Source organism: Phragmites australis, chromosome 15, assembly GCF_958298935.1.
Source record: "Phragmites australis chromosome 15, lpPhrAust1.1, whole genome shotgun sequence".
Classification (NCBI taxonomy): domain Eukaryota; kingdom Viridiplantae; phylum Streptophyta; class Magnoliopsida; order Poales; family Poaceae; genus Phragmites; species Phragmites australis.
Genome location: NC_084935.1, coordinates 2,012,722 through 2,031,381, shown reverse-complemented (window position 1 = coordinate 2,031,381; position 18,660 = coordinate 2,012,722). Strand labels below are relative to the sequence as shown.

Sequence of the window (18,660 nt, the reverse complement as noted above, 5' to 3'; positions counted from 1 at the left end):
GAATCCACAAGCTGATCAATGAGTGGCAAAGGAAAATTGTCCTTCGGGTTGGCTTTGTTTAAATATGTAAAATCAATGCACATTCTCCAACTGTTGTTACTTTTCCTGATTAACACAAGGTTTGCTAACCACTCTGAATGTAGTGCTTCACGCACGACCCTGGCGTCGAGCAACTTATGTACCTCAACCTTCACTACTTCTTCTGTCTCTTTGGAAGTTTTTCGAAGCCTTTGCTTTTTTGGCTTCGCGTTTGGGTCAACATTCAAAGTATGCTCAATGACATTTCTACTGACCCCCTGTATATCCTTCGGCATCCAGGTGAAGACATCCTCGTTGTTGCGGAGGAATTCTACCATACTTCATTCGACTTCTTCTGTCATTTAAGCTCTGATGACCACTGATCTTTCTGGCCTATCCGGACACAACGGCACTTTCTTAATTTGGCCCTCGGGCTTGGCCTTCGGGACTTTTTGTACCTGCGGCGAAGCTTCAGCTTCCTGGGGCTATGACCGCGGTTCTGTTATGACATGAACGTTGTAGCAGTCCGGAGTGTATCCCACTTCAATTCTGCAGGCCACCTATTGATCTCCCAACACCAATATTATGCCTCCGGGGCCGAGCATCTTCATGCACAGATAATTATGGTGTGGTATTGTGGTGAACTTTTTCAGCACACCTCTTCCGAAGATGGCATTGTATGGATAGCTCATATCAACCACATCAAAGATAATATCTTCTGTTCAAAAATTGGATCCTTCGTCGAAAGAGACCGGAATTTGTACCTTGCCCAAAGCATTGATTGATTTTCCTCCGAACCCTAGCAATGGTGATCCGACCTGCTGTAAGACACTTCGCTCTAGTCCCATCCTATCGAATGCATCGGTGAAGATGATGTCTGCCGAGCTTCCACAATCTATCAGGATCCTACGGACCTTGCTTCCTGAGATGTTAGCAGTGATGACAAAAGTGTCTGTGTGTGGGTAATCTAAAACCCTCATGTCCTCCTGTGAGAATGTGATGGGGACATGGGACCACTTCGAACGGATGTAGGGAGGGTTTACACCGACATGGTTAACCCTTCGCACATACTCTTTTCGCTATCTCTTGGACTCTATTTCCTGATTTGAGCCACCAGTGATTGCCAAAACCACGTTCAACTCGTTGGTTAACATGTTTATCGATCTGCTAGTTTCTGGTGGGGCTTTGATTGCAGACCTTGGCGGAGGGGGTGGGAGTGCTACTTGAAAAGACACTGACTGACCATAGGATTGGTCTGGTGGAGCCGAAGGTGCTGGGACATATGGCTCCGTCGAAGCCATTGATCGCCATTTAGGAGAAAACATCGAAGGGTTCGGCCCGTGAGCTTGAGCCTGGGTCTGCTGAAACTGCCACATGTTGCTCAGCCTGTATGGTGCGGTGTGATGCACTACTCTGGCAGAATCGAAGGGCTGCTTCCCCAAACTTTCTTCCATGGCTACAACATGTGGACACTGCTTTGTCATATGGCCAGCACTTCACCATGCAACTCACAGTACAATGTGCTTGGGTCACGTGGAACTCATCCTCCTCGACCATATCGACCTCCGCGGCCTATACTGCTCCGGCCTCCACGAGATCCACCTCTGTGGGCCTCGATGACCTCTATGAAAGCATCTTCTGAGCCAGCTTCTATCTAGTTCATTTCTTTTTGTTTGGAGTTATGCCCGAAGGCCTCGTTCTTTCTCGAGTGCTTCAGCCTGTCCTTTGGCTGGCCAGCATTTGTTTCCTTGTTTGAGGGGTAAGTCTTTGATGTTTTCGATGCTATCATCTCGCTTTTCCTTCTATGATGGTCGACCTTAGACCTTGCATACTGCTTCTTTTTGTTGAAGTGTTCGTGGACACTCTGCGGCCTCTTGCGCATCAATTTTCTTGCCAGCAGCCCTCCTCTAATGCCTTGGATAGCGGCATCAATAATCGTGTCCTCGCTCAGGCATTTCACCTGATAGAGCACATGTACAAAGCGATGCATATAGTCTTTCAGTGACCCTGTTAGCTACTGTTTTACTGCGAAGAGGTCTCCGATTATGATCTTCTTGGCTTGATTGCCTTGAAAGTTACAGAAAGGGGCGTCGCGCAACTACTCCCATGAGTAAATGGACCCTGGAAGCAAGGCGGAATACCAAGATCTTGCTATTCCTTTTATCGCTAGCACAAAGGCCTTCGCCAATGTTGAGTCGTCCCTATCGGCAGATTTAACTGTCGCCTCAAAACTCATGACGAATTCTCTTAGGTCTGATTCTCCATCGAACATAACCACTCTCGGCATCTTGAAACCCGAAGGTCATGGTTGGTTCTGCACGCCAATGGAGAGCGGTGATTCTAGAGCGCCTACGTGCGACCTATGCCGAAGATCGAGCGTAGGCCATATTGTAAATGTTGACGAAAGGGTGATGACATTCCGTGCTTCTTCGCCCTCTCATTGTAGCATGTTAATTTGCTCCTACATTTGCTCCAGAGGTCTTTTGGCTTCTTTTGCTCTCTTGTGATATTCAGCCGCCTTCCAACTCGCTTCCAAGCTCTCTAGCGTATGCTTCTTTCGTGCGATTTGTCTCTCTAGGTCCTCGGCTTCTAGGTGCGTAGCTCTTTCTGCTTTGGTTTCTTCTTCTTCATCTTCGTACTCCTCGAGTTGTTCGAAGTCCTCAACACGAGGGGTCTTCCCCCTCACAGTTGTCAAAGCTTCGAAACGAGAGCGAAGGCCTTCGTCAACCCTTCGCATCGAGCCATTTGCACCCTCGTGGTAAGTTGGGTCTTCGCGATTTCGACCGTCGCCATCAGTCATCGCAGCCACCTCACGTTCTTCTTCTTGGACCTCTTCGTCTGCCTTGGTCACGGTGATGTTCGGCTCCACAACTACCGAAGGGTTGGTCGTGGTGGCGCCTCTCTCCGAAAGCTGTTACATCTAGTGCGACAATTCTTTGACGCCCTTCGGTTTTTTCTTGGGTGGCATGATTTCGTGTGTTCAATCCCCACGGACAGTGCAACTATTGGCGACTTTCGTTACCGAACAAGAAATGTGCCTTCGGCCCCTGGACTAGTTCGAAGGCAAGGTGAGAGACAATCATCGAATGGGGAACTGTGTATTATAATTAATGTCACCCGTCTTTTCGGTTACAATGCCACCCTCTTTATAGATCGTACACAACCACTCTCTGTTACAATGTACAATAATACCCCTCTAACTGTCACATTCCCAAAAAATTCAAGGGCAATGTGGTATTATTCGTAAGCACTTCTACCCTATTTACAATTATACCCTTCTGGGTCCTCAGTTGCCAGCATCGGTTTCGCCTCCGTCACACTCCCAAAGATCTAAGACCGATGGCACCTTCAGGGCACCCTCGATCGTCTTCCTCACGGCACCATGCGTTGGCCTTCGCCTTGCCTCTGAAGGCTCGCTGAGGCCTTCGCCCGCAACGGCGCCTCCAGCATCCCTTTGGTCGACCTCCTTCCGAAGCCCAACGAAGATCTTCGGTCAACTTCTGAAGGCTCATCAATGGCTTCACCGATACCGGCATCCGGACACGCTTCGGTGGCGCAAAGCGTCCGTAAAGTACCTTTGGCAAATTCGAAGGGTTCCTGTAACATGTCGAACCCACAACAACCATAAGCTATTAGTAAGCATTAACCCTCTTCCGAAGGGGCCTGTGAAACCATCCCCCAACATCGCCTTTAGGCAAGCCGAGCTAGGCTCGGCTCGACTATTTAACCGAGCTAGAAAATGGGCTCTGCTCAGGCTCATAGCTGACTCGAGACGGCTCGGTTTGGCTCGCAATCTAAGTCGCTATTTGAGATGGAGGCCGATGCTTGGGCTTGGCTATCGACGAAAGTGTCAGTGCGGTCGGAGTCTCGGAGAGGCAGCGGGCAAGCGCTAGTAGCATGATGAGTCGGTGGGAGATGCGATGGCACGGCGGGTCGGGGAGAGGCGGCGATAGTGGGTGGGCAGAGAGGCGGTGGCAGCAAACTGGCGGAGAGGAGGTGGCAGGTCGGTGGTGGCATGGCGGCAACACAATGGGTCGCCGCCTCGGAGGGAGATGTGGTGGCATGGCGGCAGAGGGCGGGCGGAGAGGCGGTGACAGCAAGTGGGTAGGGAGGAGGAGGCGCCTCGGCGGGAGATGTTGTGGGTCGGCGGCGACACGACGGCAGCAGGCGGGCGTAGAGTCAGTGGCGGTACGACGGGAGATGCAACGGGCACAGCGGGTCCGCGAGAGAGGCGATGGCGGCGGGCGGGAGACGTGGCGTATCTCTCTGCTTCTTTGGGGGACGAACTGTTGTCTGTCTTGCGTTCGTTGGCTGCGGGCAAAATCGCGGAGAGGACTATCGCACACTCACACTGGGCTGGGCTAGGCTTGTTGTGTGGGCTATCCGGCTGTGGCCTGCTCTGTGGACTGTTGGGTTGCTTGGGCTAGGCCGGTGGTCGAGCCAGCTCAGACTCGGCTCGTTAGGCCACCGACGAGCCACCTCCTCTCCGCTCGCTTGCTGCCGCCGTCTCTCGGGCTCGGCTCGTTTAGCCTTCAAGCCAATTCGAGCCCGAGCTGGCTCGTGAGCCTCAAACTAATGCTGTTCAAATGGGTCGTGCCTACTAGGTCAGCACGAGGCATGGCACTGTAAGCACTGCATGGCTTAGAAGAGTCAGCCTGGCACGGGCACCGCTTGCCCCACCATGCTGCCCCGTCGTGCCGTCCCGCCCCGTCCCACCCCCGTGCCGCCACCCCACCCCGCAGCCATGCCGCCCAACACCCTTGCCTCCCCGCCCTGCCACCCGGTCGCCCCGCAGCTATTGTTGAGGTCGCAAAACCCTTTTTATGCTAATATTGCAATATTCATGTAACTTATCTTGTTGACTGGTATAATACTATTTTTTATGGATCTAATCAAGGATACGATTTCACATTTGTTATAGCCAAACTCTATTGTTCATCATCTATTTCTTCCATTTTGGCTCTTCAGTTATGATAATAAATAGATCTGATATATCTCCATTGTCAACAATTCTGTCCATAATTAATAATTTGGCAATTGACAGGGCCATGTGCTTGTTGTCATGTTTTAGCACTATAACATGTGTCATTTTACAGAGGTCACAAGTTACATCTCTTTTCGGAGCTGAACGACCACGGGAAAGAGGATTTGCTGGTAAAAAAAAGACAAAATGGTCATTTTTTACACCGGTATTCGGGCTGATCATCCACACTATCATATTTAGCATATTTTGTTACAAGTGATAATAGTCTAACATACAAGCATAAGAAGGAAAAAAACAAGAGTTTGAAAGGCAACGTACATACCTAGCATTGCCTGGCATTTTGCTTGCCACTTCAGTGCTTTATGTTGCATGGATTCATGTCAAATAAACATCTATGTTTTGGTAAACTGGGAGTAATGCCTTGGAAAGCTACTATAATTTTATTCTCTTATGGCTCACATTGTTTTTTTGAGTATCTCATCGCCCAGGATTCTCCTTTTCTCCCAGCAAGGTTCCTTTTCTCCCAGCAAGGTTAAATCATTACTTAAAGAGACTAATTTTGTAGGAGCGCACAAATTGGACAAATGAAGACACGCTAAATGATAAACATTTGTAGCAGGAGTTATTGCCGCCCAAGATGCAGAATGCCCTGGATAGTGGATTCGCGCCTGACACTGAGATACATGCGTTTCGAGTGTTCACAGATGCTCATGTACTGGATTCTGCTGAATATATAGCCCGGAACCAGATTTTCTTGATGTCATTATATTTCTCTTTCTTTACTGTCATAAATGGGAAAACTGTACCCCACCCCCGCAACCCCTTATTTGCCAATGGTGCCTGATATATGTGAATATGTGATTGATATACCTGCTGCTTGTTTTCAAGTTCTTAACCTGTACATTGTGTTGAGGAGGCTGAAGGTGCTTACAACAGTAGGCACCACCTTGACATTGATTCATCTGTAGGTAGCTTTTGGTGAGGTAATCTGAAAAATTTTGTAGTCAAATAATATCTAAGGAGCCGCTTATTTTCAAGTATGAAAGTCAGATTGTGATTTCATCAGAGTATGATGCAAATGGTCATTGCAGACAATGATTTTGGTGGGAACTTTGGTAGCTAGGCATGAAGAAGTGATTGCTGAAAAGGTATGTTTTTGCCATAAGTCTGAAACAAATACTAACATGATGCTGCAGCCATCTTAATTTTGTTTTCTTGTTAATGCTTAATTTGAATGCGAGAGCTTAATAATGGATTTTGTCAGAACCTTATCATTTGTGCTCATAAATACTTGCCTTAATGATATTTGAGTCTGCATCTGTTTTGTTACCAAATAGTAAATAATGTTTTTGTGTTCTGTTACCGTAAGTCAGAAATATGTTGGAATCTACCTCTCTCTTCTGGTTTTATCCCATGGTCTACGCCTCCTTGCGAGCAATTACTAGGAGCAATCTCAAAATACTTATCGCATTAAGAAATGATGGGAGCATCATTTCGGGCTGCACATTTTGTTGTTTATATTCATGTTATAATATTCAAGACAAAATAATTTAAAATTTTGTTTGTAATCATATTTATGATAAAATAAATGAGAATATTGCTATGATGTATATTATCTTTAACTAAGGTATATTTGCATAGAATTTTTTTAATGATATACTATCATATTAATAGGACATGTGCTTGAAACATTTGAATATCATTGCCACTGTACTAGTGGAGGAGAAGGACCAGTTCGGTTGGTCGTGTGACAAACGAGGTGTGCCCTGGGGCAGGCCGTATCGTCCAAAGATCCCCGTGTTTCCCTTGGTCCCCTCAGATCTCGCTGTGTTGTCGAGATGATATCTTCTGGCTCAGGCCATCTAGCATGTGCTTTGGAGAATTGGAAGTTGATGAATAATGATCGTTAACCGTTATCGAAAGTTTTGTGACCAAAGTTTGGTCTTAGAACCAAGAATAAACCATAGTGAAAAGGGAAAAAAGGTAAGGTAAGAAACTTGAGGCCGAAGGTTGATCTTTACTGAGATCTAAAAACTTAACACACATTACTTAGTCGATATTTGGAGCCAATTTGGCGGGCAAAGCCCTCATAAAAACATTGAGATTCCTGCATTTCAAACATGGTACAATGCTGAATTTTTCACAAATTGTGCTGAATTTTTCGCAAGTTGCAATTGTCAACCAAGGCAAGAATGAATGGAAAACGACTAGTTTGAAACTTAGTATGGTGCCTGTCCATACAACCCACTCGCTGACATTTGACGCATGATAACAAGCCCTTAAGAGCTTGAAAAAAGATCATGTGAAGCTGAACAAAAGTGGAAGAAACAGGGGGAGAAAAGGGAGCCAACAGGTGCAAGCAAACAGTCAATAGTATATGTCTGATTCCCTGTCTAAAGCTACGGTTAATTTCACTATCCTACCAATTGATTTATTTTATAATATTTTATAGTCGTACGATTTTTTTCAAATCAACGTCTGCACTATAAGCAATCATAGCTTTTAGATAGAAATCAAGCAGACGACATGCACTCTTTAAAAAAAACTTTTCTCTAAAAGAAAATTAGAAAAAGGAGAGAGCCACTGGGCAGCGACGTGAGGTGGGCTGGTCCCAAGCTCAGGCGGGCGCGAGCACCGCACCGATGCCGATGCTCCTCCCACCCCCAACTACTACCTTCCATCCTAAAAAAAAACTACTTCTACCTTGCCCATCCAGTTCCCCTCGCAATTCACTCCCCCTCCCCTCCTAGCTCCCGGCCCCCAACGCTCGCGATGTTGTCGCCGCCGCCCGACGACGGGGCGGAGGAGGGGGGCGGCGGCGGGAGGGCGTTCAACTACGGGGAGGCGGGGTACTGGGACGCGAGGTACGTGGAGGAGGGCGGCGCGCCGTACGACTGGTACCAGCGCTACGACGCGCTGCGCCCCTTCGTCCGCCGCTTCGTGCCGCCGGCGTCGCGGCTCCTCATGATCGGCTGCGGCTCCGCTCGTACGCAAACCTTTGCTTCTCCTATCAGTTGCGATTGATTGTTCTTTAGGAATATTGCACTGGCTTGACACTGCACGAAGAAGTGGAGTTACCGTTGATTTGCTTTCGTATTCCTTTCTTCCCAAAAGTAGAAAGTTCGCTTATTTTTGTTCTTCTTTTTTCGTTCAAGTATGATTATGATAGCATGGGAACTGCGGATGGATAGTGATCTTCTGGAGTAGGAGTTGCGTGCATAGGCAGAGTCTGTTGTGATGGAAATCGCTGTTGTGGTATAGCCACGCAATAGTTTCTCGTGGAAAAGGTTCTTGACTAGGTGGTGATTTAGCCGCGGTTCTTTTTGTATCTTTGCTTATGTATCATCATGACAGCCAGACGAGGTCACACTCTCACTGCCCTTGATCTGCTTTTACTCTGAATGAAATCTTGTTGCTGTGAGCTTCTGTACAACTAGGACATATGGGAACTATGAAATGATAATCTCTTGCTATTGATGCCACACTCCTGTATGTCAGGAGCACAGTTTCTCTGCTTTTTCACACGTTGGATACAGAGCCACGCAACTGGAGCCAGCACTTAACTGTATAGTTGAATATTTAAATCAACTCTGGCCAGGCTAGTTATGCAGTAGCGAGTTTGTTTTGTGCTTGCAAGCTTAAGCTCCGACTAATCATAAACCAGGGACCAGTTTCTTCTTTTCCTTAATTACACTCTCTGTGCTAATTGACTAATTCCAATTTCCTTTTCCTGCACTGCTGTCTGTAGTTATGTCAGAGGATATGGTCAGTGATGGCTATGTGGAGATAGTGAACATTGACATTTCTTCGGTTGTAATTGAGATGATGAGAAAGAAATATTTCAACACTCCACAGATGCAATGTATCCTTGATTTTTTATCACTTCCCTTGTTGAAAGATGCAATCTACCATCGATTGATACCCTTATGACTTGCAGACTTGCACATGGATGTTAGAGATATGAGTATGTTTTCTGATGAATCGTTTGATTGTGCCATTGATAAAGGTATTAATTCCTACTCTGATCTTCTATTTCTGGCAATTATTGACACACATATGCAATATCACTTATTTAATTTTCTTAAATTCTTAGGTACTCTGGACTCATTGATGGTAAGTAAGTAACATATGTCACCGTGTCCTTTTGCTTATTTCTGGACTTCTTCAACATTTCGGTCTTGCTGCTTTCATAGTGTGGCGTGGATGCTCCTCTCAGTGCAGCTCAGATGGTTCTGGAAGTGGACAGGTTTGTTAGTGTCTTTGCTGCCCCTCTGAAGTATCACTCTGCAGTCGCACCTGCACTGAGATATCTCCTAAATTTCAACAGTCCTGCAGACTAATCAGTTGTACTTTTGATTGTAGGCTTATTAGACCAGGAGGAGTCTTTATTTTGGTAAGCACTTTGAATGCATTTCTTCTGATTAGAGTTTTTGAGGACAATTTTGGGAGTGAATTAAAGAATCTTCTTTATTCCTCTTCTTTGTATACATATACGCACTCATGTTCATGGGCCTGTGGACCTTATTCACATACACAGCCCAACCTTAACAGTTGTTAATCTATTAAATCCTTGATATAAACTATTCTGATCAACTTTGATGTCTGAACTGCCAGATAACATATGGTGATCCATCAGTGCGAGTTCCACATTTGAATCAACCAGGATGCAATTGGAAGATTGTATTGTACATTCTACGTACGTTTAAAATTTAATTTTTAGTTTTAACTCCTTTGCTTTGCAAAAATGTTGTCTGACTGACAGTAATTCTTGTATACCTTGCCAATTTTACCTTTCGTTTATATTCTGGTACACTGCTTAGGAGAAGGCTTCAATTTTTCCTTTTTCCTACATCATGCAACTCTAATAAAAAACTGAGCTTTTTTTGTTGGCGCTCATGAATATTGTTTGTCTTGTTAGATAGTTTCATTTAATTGAATTCTGGAGTGTTGTAAGAGTTCTACTTATCAAAGGTCAATGCCGTACTTCCAAGTTTAATTTATTTATTAAGGTATTTCGGACCCAAGTAGCAGATTGAGGTTAATTATACTCTTGTATCTGCCATGCAATTTTCTTCTTGAAGGTCTTCTTTTTTCTGCTCCAGATTTGCTTCTGTTAGGCAGAGTTAAAGTAGCCAGTGACTCTTATGTAGTTAAGTCAGCGAATTTTGATTTAAGGAACTGAGGCAAAATAGAAAAGAGATGCTATCACACTCCTAATATGGGAAGCATTTTCAAATTGTGTGTTATTGCATTGACAACCTTAATTTGTAGATTGCATTTTGACTTGCTCACCAACTTTTATTCTTCATATCACATGGTAACTTGCAAATAGGTCCTTTCTGTGGCAAGATTTTTTTTACTGTGTCACTAATGAAGAGTCTTGGAACTTAAAAGCTTTTTTCTTTTTTCTTTATTTTTAGAAATGAGAACCATAAACTCAAGAAAAACATGTCAGAAGAAAATAAAAATCATGGTCCAGACTACCCCTTGTAGTGATCCGAAAAGGAAAAAATATATATTAGCATGATAAAATGAAAACAGATGGCTGTGTAAATTCCTTGTTTGAGTTTTTTTTCCTGTACTTTTATGCTGGCTTCATCATTGGGGTTTTATTGTATTGCAGCGAGACCTGGTTTCAAGGGTAAGACAGGAAGGTCTGTATTGGATCCTGTTCCTCTGACAGAGAAGGGGAGACTCCCTGATGGGTTTATTCCAGAGGATCCTGACTCCCATTATGTTTATGTCTGCGAAAAGATGCAAGGATTAACCGGGACAAGTTCCCCAACCATAGACCACATAGAGACGAAAGAGGGAGAATAAATTGTAGGCTGATTCATCTCACAACATTTGTGCATTGTTGTGATTCATACAAGATCAGATGACGTGATGTTGCCACCATTATGGCCATCCAAATATAGAAAGCATGCCATTGCATGCATGTGTATTTTAAAGATCTTGTAAGAATCAGCGAGTCAATGTATTGTGATACCGTGTGTTTGTTGTCTGGGGAAGCACAACAGAATTGTTTAGTACATTCAAGGATGAAAAATTCGTTATTCAAACCTTTGTTTTCAACTGCTGAGAACTGCAAAAGGAATTGGACTTTTTCAAGGACCTATATTCGTTTGTGTGGAAATGAAATACTATTAGCTCTTTCGTGGAGTGCATCCAAGCAAACCGTTCTTTATTTCTCGCACATTGGTATTTGCTGTTTCTGCAAGAATTGCATTTACTGATGCCTGATTGACATTTCTGAGGTTTAGCCATTTTGCAATACTCTAATGCTCCTTTAACTCATGGAACCAATGATATAGTATAACCCGTCTTAGTTACCAGCACATAAATTTCATTGTCCTGATCGATATCTGTTAACACATGGAAGCACTAGTTTTGCAGCATGCCTTTCTGGGCTCCATTCTTCAGATTTGATAGATTTGGTCTTCAGTCGTACATATCTCTCTATATGACTATATAATTGCCTTTGCTGACCTGCAGTTACATGATCTGCCAGGTGCGTATGTTTCTATTTTCTAACTTCATTTGCTTCTGCTTTAATCTCTCATACTGAATGAACTGGGTACAACTTGTGATGCTGCCGATGTACTATTTATACTTTAAATATGGTACTTTTGCTAAACCTGTTCGCATTTTTTGCAATCAGGGAGCATTTTGCCAGCAAGGAAATTCTGAACAAGCACAAGCGCTCGCAGTGGCTGGTAGCTGGGGACCTCATGGCCTGCTCCTCTCACGGTTACGAGGCTGAGGTTGCCCTTGTATTTCACAACGTATCCGCCCACCTCTCCAGCACCCTGAGTTCAGAATATTGAAGAAGTCACTACGAACGCCAAACTATAACAGGAACGAGAGCTCATGATATCAGAACTCCATAATTTTCTGATTCATCTTGACAGAGTAATTCCATATTCTTCTGTAGGAATTGAATGAGTATTGCTTACTTATGTTAGCTACAGATTTTTTTGCATTGTCGTGTGATTGTGTTTGCTTGATATTGCAGTGAACAGGTGAGGGGAGTGAAGAGTAGAGTGTGAGGCTGTAAGCACCTGAGTGCTGCTGAACCATGGTCTCCATTTAGTAGCAACTGGGAGCTGGAGCTGGTTGACAGAATATCTAGTGGAAGTGACAGGCACTCTCCCATCAATGTCTCCACTGCAAAACAACAGTGACACCTTAGTTGAGTTCAATTCCAAGTTGGATTGTTGCATCAGTGAAGCATCTGAAATCTGTTGTACGTACCTGTACACCCAGACTCTAATGTTGTTCTTCAGCAGCTCCTGGATGATGGGCAAGACTGTTGTGGCGCTGTCGATCCAGCGTCTCAAGACAACACTGAAAAGGATTTACACCTTTGTAAAAAAATATATATTCCACGGTTTTGAAGATAATATTTAGTTACATTTTTATGTTCTAGATGACTGCGTTTGCAGTCACATGGGGCCAATCAATTCCTGCAGCATGGGCAGGAACCAAGTGGATCAATCATCATAGACTTCCAAGATCCACAAGCAACACCAAAAGATCCATGCGTACTGTGTTGCAAGATGTGGAGGAAATGCAATTGAAAACTCAAAGAGCATGGGGGAAACGCTATTCGTCATGCGCGTTGAATCACGGCATGAATGAATAACTATACAGATTGTGATATCAGATCTTGGTAGGAAGAATCATAAAGTCAGATCTGAAACTCTAAACTACCGCCATGCATTCCTCGCATTCTCATTTGTTAACTATAAAAAAAATGCTGGAAAGCAATCTCTACAGGAAACCCGGGCAACAGGCAATTTCTGCATGCTTGGCCAACTCACAAGTGCAAGTCTTGCAGTTGGTAAAAGTTCGAAGCCTTTGAGCATGTAACCACCTAGCTTTTTGTGCTGCGTCCTTCCCGTGCTATACCTACCGTTCACGACGGTGTATAATACCGCAATATCATACTGTTACGGACAGAACTCCAGGACGAATAGAGCGACGAGTTATTCGTGGTAGATGTGCACTTTTCGTGCATGTGTGTGGCACGTACCTTACCTAATCCCTATTATGAATGCCAGGATCAAGCGTAAGATTAACGTAACGATCGTATGAATGATTGCCTCCAGGTTGTGCAGCAATCAATCAGGTTTAACAGTTGATAGGTGACTGATGGAGCATCAAAAATATCTCCAGGAGTGGAGATGTCATCGTCGATTGCCCTTGCTGTCACTCATGCGTCGACCCTAGCTGTCGTGATCTAAATCGGATTCACTTCCATAGCTGCTCTAGCACGATCGAATAGTCGTAGCAAAACTAGGTGATTAAGCTCAAATCAGTGTGATAAGGTGAAGCCGCAAGTCATGTTAATTGCAGGCACGAAATGTGTTTGCTGCCTAATGCGTGACGTGATTATTATTAGAGTCCAAATCACCCCCCTAAACTTTGCATCGGTCTTCAGGTTTCATCATAAACTATGAAATCAGATTTTTTTTTACTTAAACTCTATAATATCATTCGAATAACACACTAACCGGTTTTAGAGAACGATTTTACCTATGTGGCAGGTATGCATGACCAATTTAGCCCTGTGGATATGCTGGCATGGTTGATTTGGTTTGGCTTATCATTCAACTATGCATAAGTGACAGTATTGACCCTAGTCTCACCTATCATTCTCTCTCTCAAGGATAGAAGCAACATGACCAAGTCAAACGTATGGAAAATTACTTGGCAAAAAAAAAGAATAAAATATTAAGTGACATGTCAGTCCACATGGCAAAAACCGTCAATAGATCCGCCACATAGGTAAAACCGTCGTTTACAACCGGTTATGGTGTTATTTAAATGGTATTGTAAAAATTAAGATAAAAAAATTACGGTTTCATAGATCATGGCGAAATTCAAGGATCAAGGCAAAATTTAGAGGGTGATTTGGAGTTTTTCATACGGCCGGTGTACCTGCAGGCAGACCAGGGGTGGTCAAGCCGGGTGACGTTCGCGTGGAGCGCCTTCTGCACGTCCGGGTCGTTGAGGTAGGCCTCCACGTAATAATCCGTGCACGGATCAAAGTTCTCGACCTGCAGTGCAGGCACATCACATCACGTATGATCCAAGCCACATTATTTGTCAGTCGCTTCCCCTGCATGCTAGCCCAATTAATCGATCATGATGAACGTCGATGGCGGCGCACGTACGCACCGAGGGGGTGATCGGCGGCGTGACGAGGCCGTCGGACTGGCAGTTGGGCGCGTAGATGTTGTAGATGTCGATGTCCCGCAGGCTCTCGTCGGCCTCCCCCTGGGCGTCGTCGCAGAGCGCGTTGGAGTCCGACGCGCCGGCGGTGAAGTTGCAGTTCTTGCTGATGCCGTCCGCCGTCTCGTCCGAGATGAGCGCGTGCGTCCAGAAGAAGTCGTACATCCCCTTCGCGTCCGTCCAGTCGTTGATCACCGCGTTCCCGATCTTAGTTGGTCGAGCATCACATCAGTTGCGAAATGAACCCACACGACACGACACGGCACAGCACCGATCGTGTGCTTCACACGCTCCTGGTTACGTGTAACAGTGCTGTGCACGTACCATGATGCCTTTGAAGTTGATCGGGGAGGAGGCCTTGCCGGCGGCGTGGCGGAGGATGGCGTGGGCGAGCTGCGGGACGTAGTGGCCGGCGTAGCTCTCGCCTGCGATGTAGAAGTCGCGGCCCTTGTACTCGGGGAACCGCTCCACCCAGTTCAGCAGGAACGCCAGCGCGTCCTCCGCCGTCGTGTTGTCGCCGCTGCGGCTGTAGTCCGCCGTCGTGTTCGAGTACGAGAACCCCACGCCGGCCGGGCTCTCCAGGAACAGCACGTTTGCCGCGTGGTTCCAGGAATAGGGGTTGCGGTACAGCGTCTTGCCGTCGCTCATCACGCGGAACGGGCCCAGCTCCTCCATGGCTCCGTACCCCAGCGACGAGCACCCGGGGCCTGCGCACAGTTGCACACACATGGTGGCACGTGCGATCGAGCACACGAACATGAGAAACCAAGCACCACAAGTCTCCAGCTACACATGCGTAGTAAGTAAGCAACCCGACTACTGATCGATGTGCAACGATGTGTACCTCCGTTGAGCCAGAGGAGGAGGGGCCTGGACGCCGACCCGTTGCCGACGGCCTCGGCGAGGTAGTAGAACAGCGCGCGCCCGGCGGACGCGTCCACCGTCACGTACCCGGCGTACTGCGCGAAGTCCACGCCATCCGGCTGGCCCGGCAGCCGGTCCACGCGGTCGGACTCCTTGTGCCCGACTGCTGCCGGCGGCGTGGACGAAACCGCGTGCCGCGGCGCTCTATCTGGCGTCGTCGACACGGCGGCCAGCGACGCCTCGGCCTGCCACGACTGGCGCGCGGACGGCGACCCGCGCAGCCGGTTGAGGTAGTCGCCCTGCCGTGGCCGCGCCTTCGCCGCGGCCACTCCAGAGGCCAGCGCGAGGCATTGCACTGCTGCCAAGAGCAGCCGCGCGGTCCTAGTGGTGGCCTTGCTGCTGCTCCCCATGGTGCGTGCCGGTAGCCCGGTACTGCTTGATCCGGCGGTGGTTATGGAGCTGGACGAGCACGATAGACCGGAGGACGTCTGGTATATATATGCACTGATGGGTTGCTAAATACAACAATATGTGGGACAAATGATGACAGGCAGAAATCGTAGGCGGGATTCCCATTCAATCACGGCATGGATGATGGTTCCTGCTCTGCTCTGGCCCAAATACAATGCCTCTGTTACTGTCCATTTACTAATCTGTTCTTATTTGAAAAGGGAAAGGAGGTAGAAATTGCAAATTACAAGCTACTACGTATTACCAAGCTCTTGGATAATTCGTTCAAGTAGATAATTTTTCCATATGATTCTGCTGGTCTAGTTAAATCAATCGTTCATCAATAGTTTGATTCTGCTGGCCATTGCCAAGTTACTAGTTGTGTTAGGAAGGAAGCATCAGAGGTTGTTATCAGTGGGACTGTTGAATTTCCTCTTGGTAGACTGATTTTGACTGATGAGCATTGAAAGTGCGAAAGAAACGCTATGAGCATAAACGTAACCTTGAAGATTCAAACTAACATGGGAAAATGCCGCCGAATTCTAGACGATTTCCAATCAAAGACAGACACGGGAACAAAAGAGAGAGAAATTCTCGCCTGTTTCTATCTCAAATTCACATATGTGCGCAATACAAACAAACTTGCATTTGCTGTAGTTGTAATTTCCAATATTATCTTCAGACAAGTCTCAGTCACTGCTTATGTCCTTCAGATGACAATCATGTCCCAATCAATAAAGCAATAAGGTGAATCATGATAATCTAGAAGTTGATTTCTTCAAGAGAGACAGCAAGATCAAACGCGGTGTTTTGGCGGCAACACCGCAGTGGCATAGTCGTCTAGACTCTACAGGAGTACACCTCAGGCATTGAGCTGTTTTCGCTGTGGAAGACGGTGCAAGTGGAAAGAACATTTTGCAATCACTGCTCCAGCAGTCCAGCTATGTTATCCATAAGTTGGTTAGGCTAGTACACAGTTAGGTAATTATCACGTGGTTAAGACCTAAGATTGGTCAGCGTTGTAGGGCCTTCAACTAAAAAATTGCCTTGCACTTTTAACCAATGTATGATTAAAAAAATCTAAAGTTCTTTTACCCCCTCCTGTGTTGGATAAGTATCACCCACATATCTGGTGCTAGTTCCGTAGTCCCTAGTCATAAAAAGTGACGTTTTGGATAACATCCGGGCAATCATCTTTCACGTTTGATTTATAATATATTATATGTATTTAGATTTGTCACTATAGATTAGTCTCAAATAATTCTTCCATAATTTCATAATTTTATTTTATGTGAATTCAAATATATTTTAATGCATATTCGTAGTCAAAGTGGTGTTTTGGGAATCCAAATTAATTTCCTTTTTACTGTATCTGTACGGTGGCTATCAAGGGAGTGACAGCTTGTAGTAGATATTTTTTCAAAGATCATGATCTTATCGCACGGCCAGGCAAGGCTCTCGCGACTAGCCTCCTGGTCGCGGAGGTAAACTCTGCTACCAGCCTTACAGGTTACAGGGTAGATATTTCATCTTAACCTATCAAGTCGCATTATATAATATCTACTCAATTATTTTACTTCACCAGCACATCCTCAACGAGGTCTTGATCGACGCAGATGTGCAGTGTCTTGTCTCATAACATTAAATGCTACGAGATGACGTTACAGACAGGCATGACGTTGTATGGCAGATGGGACGGACGCAGGCGGGCATGCGAGGTGGGGCAACGGGACAGGGCAGGCCGATCGACCAGTGTAGGGTCTGCATACCTACCCTAGCTAGGGGTAGATTGTTTCGTCAGGGTTAGATCGATCACGCTGTTGTCACTGTCTGTTTGTATGTACATCGCTTCTGCTATATAAAGAGAGGAGGATCGAGCTTGTAAGAGTAGAGGAACACATCTATAAATAGTTTCATACTTTCCATAAAAGAACATAAATAACATAGGATTGTTATCATATGTGAGGTCTGAACCTGAATTACTATGATTTTCTTAAGTTTATAAACACACACCAAACACATCAATCACACACCCATCGTCCGATATACTGAAATAATTATCAAGAATTAACTCTTGACACATACTTTATAGGAGTTGTATCTTTACAACGTGACTACCGTTCCTATCCATGTCAAGTTCCATCATAAGACCGATCCATTTGAACACAAAGCCTACCAAAGCTGGTGTCTAAGTAGTATAAAGCTAAAGGGCATACTTTATAGGGGTGGTGGAGGTCGCTCGTGATCCCCTCTTCTAGAAAAACCTTTAAATCGCTTGTCATACTTGCCACTGAGAAATCTAGGAGGAGAGAAACAAACGTATTTTCAAGAAAAAAAAAATAGCTGGTAGATGAGATTGTGAGTCGAATCTTTGAGGAGGTGAACAACTATGCCATCGCTGGGGCACACTATTTAAGGTGCTTGTTCTTGTGAGAATAGCCTCCCTGCCCCTCTGTTGGAGGATGTGTGTTTTTTACTTTCTTTTCTCTCTCTTTTGTTGCGTCGGTTCGGGCCTTTTTATTCTTTTTCCCTGTCGAGCTTCTCCTTCTTATTAACACGATTCAGATGGTTCTCCTGCCAGCATCCGTTTCAAAAAAACTAAAGGGCACTGAAGGCGAAGTAAACAAGTATTTTTTTTCCTCGCGAAAAAGAAAGAAAACAAGTATGTTGCTTCGTCACAGACGAGAGTGTGAGACATGGGATGGCTCGATGCGTGATGAGTCCGCTTGTACAAAGTTCCATGCTATACCATGGGTGCAAACACTACTCCATGCAGAAGTTCACCGGAGAAGAGATCGTCCTGTTGTGCAGCCTACCTGGAAACTCTGTGCCCAAATCAACAAAATTCTCTGAATCCATCAATACATTACAGTTTGGGTCAGAAAAGGAGCAGCATTTCCTGCAGGTGCGGCGGCGTGAGTCACGCATACAGATAAGCCCAACTTGGACCCGAATTGCGACAGGTAATGCCGGCCGGTGTGGCCTCAACCGACGTCCAAATCCGATCGCCGTCGACGCCGAATTGTGGGCGCCAATGCGCACAGGTGTATACGCAAATGGAGCCCGTCGCATCACCGCGCACAAATAAGCTATGCTAGATTATGCAA

At 45.7% G+C, this 18,660-nt stretch overlaps 1 protein-coding gene and 1 pseudogene across 1 annotated transcript; one reads left to right on the top strand and one right to left on the bottom strand.

Annotated features, from left to right (window-relative positions):
* Positions 1-7,616: 7,616 nt before the first annotated feature.
* LOC133893306 (uncharacterized) lies at positions 7,617-11,120 on the top strand (annotated as a pseudogene).
* A 193-nt stretch (positions 11,121-11,313) lies between these two features.
* Positions 11,314-15,678, bottom strand: LOC133893305 (serine carboxypeptidase II-3-like). Its single transcript, XM_062334302.1, has 7 exons — positions 15,084-15,678; positions 14,564-14,946; positions 14,186-14,446; positions 13,946-14,064; positions 12,257-12,349; positions 12,064-12,169; positions 11,314-11,811 (listed from the first exon to the last, which is right to left on the bottom strand). The coding sequence occupies exons 1-7, from the start codon at positions 15,511-15,513 to the stop codon at positions 11,635-11,637; spliced, it is 1,569 nt and encodes a 522-aa protein (XP_062190286.1). The 5' UTR covers positions 15,514-15,678; the 3' UTR covers positions 11,314-11,634.
* Between the last annotated feature and the right edge of the window lie 2,982 nt (positions 15,679-18,660).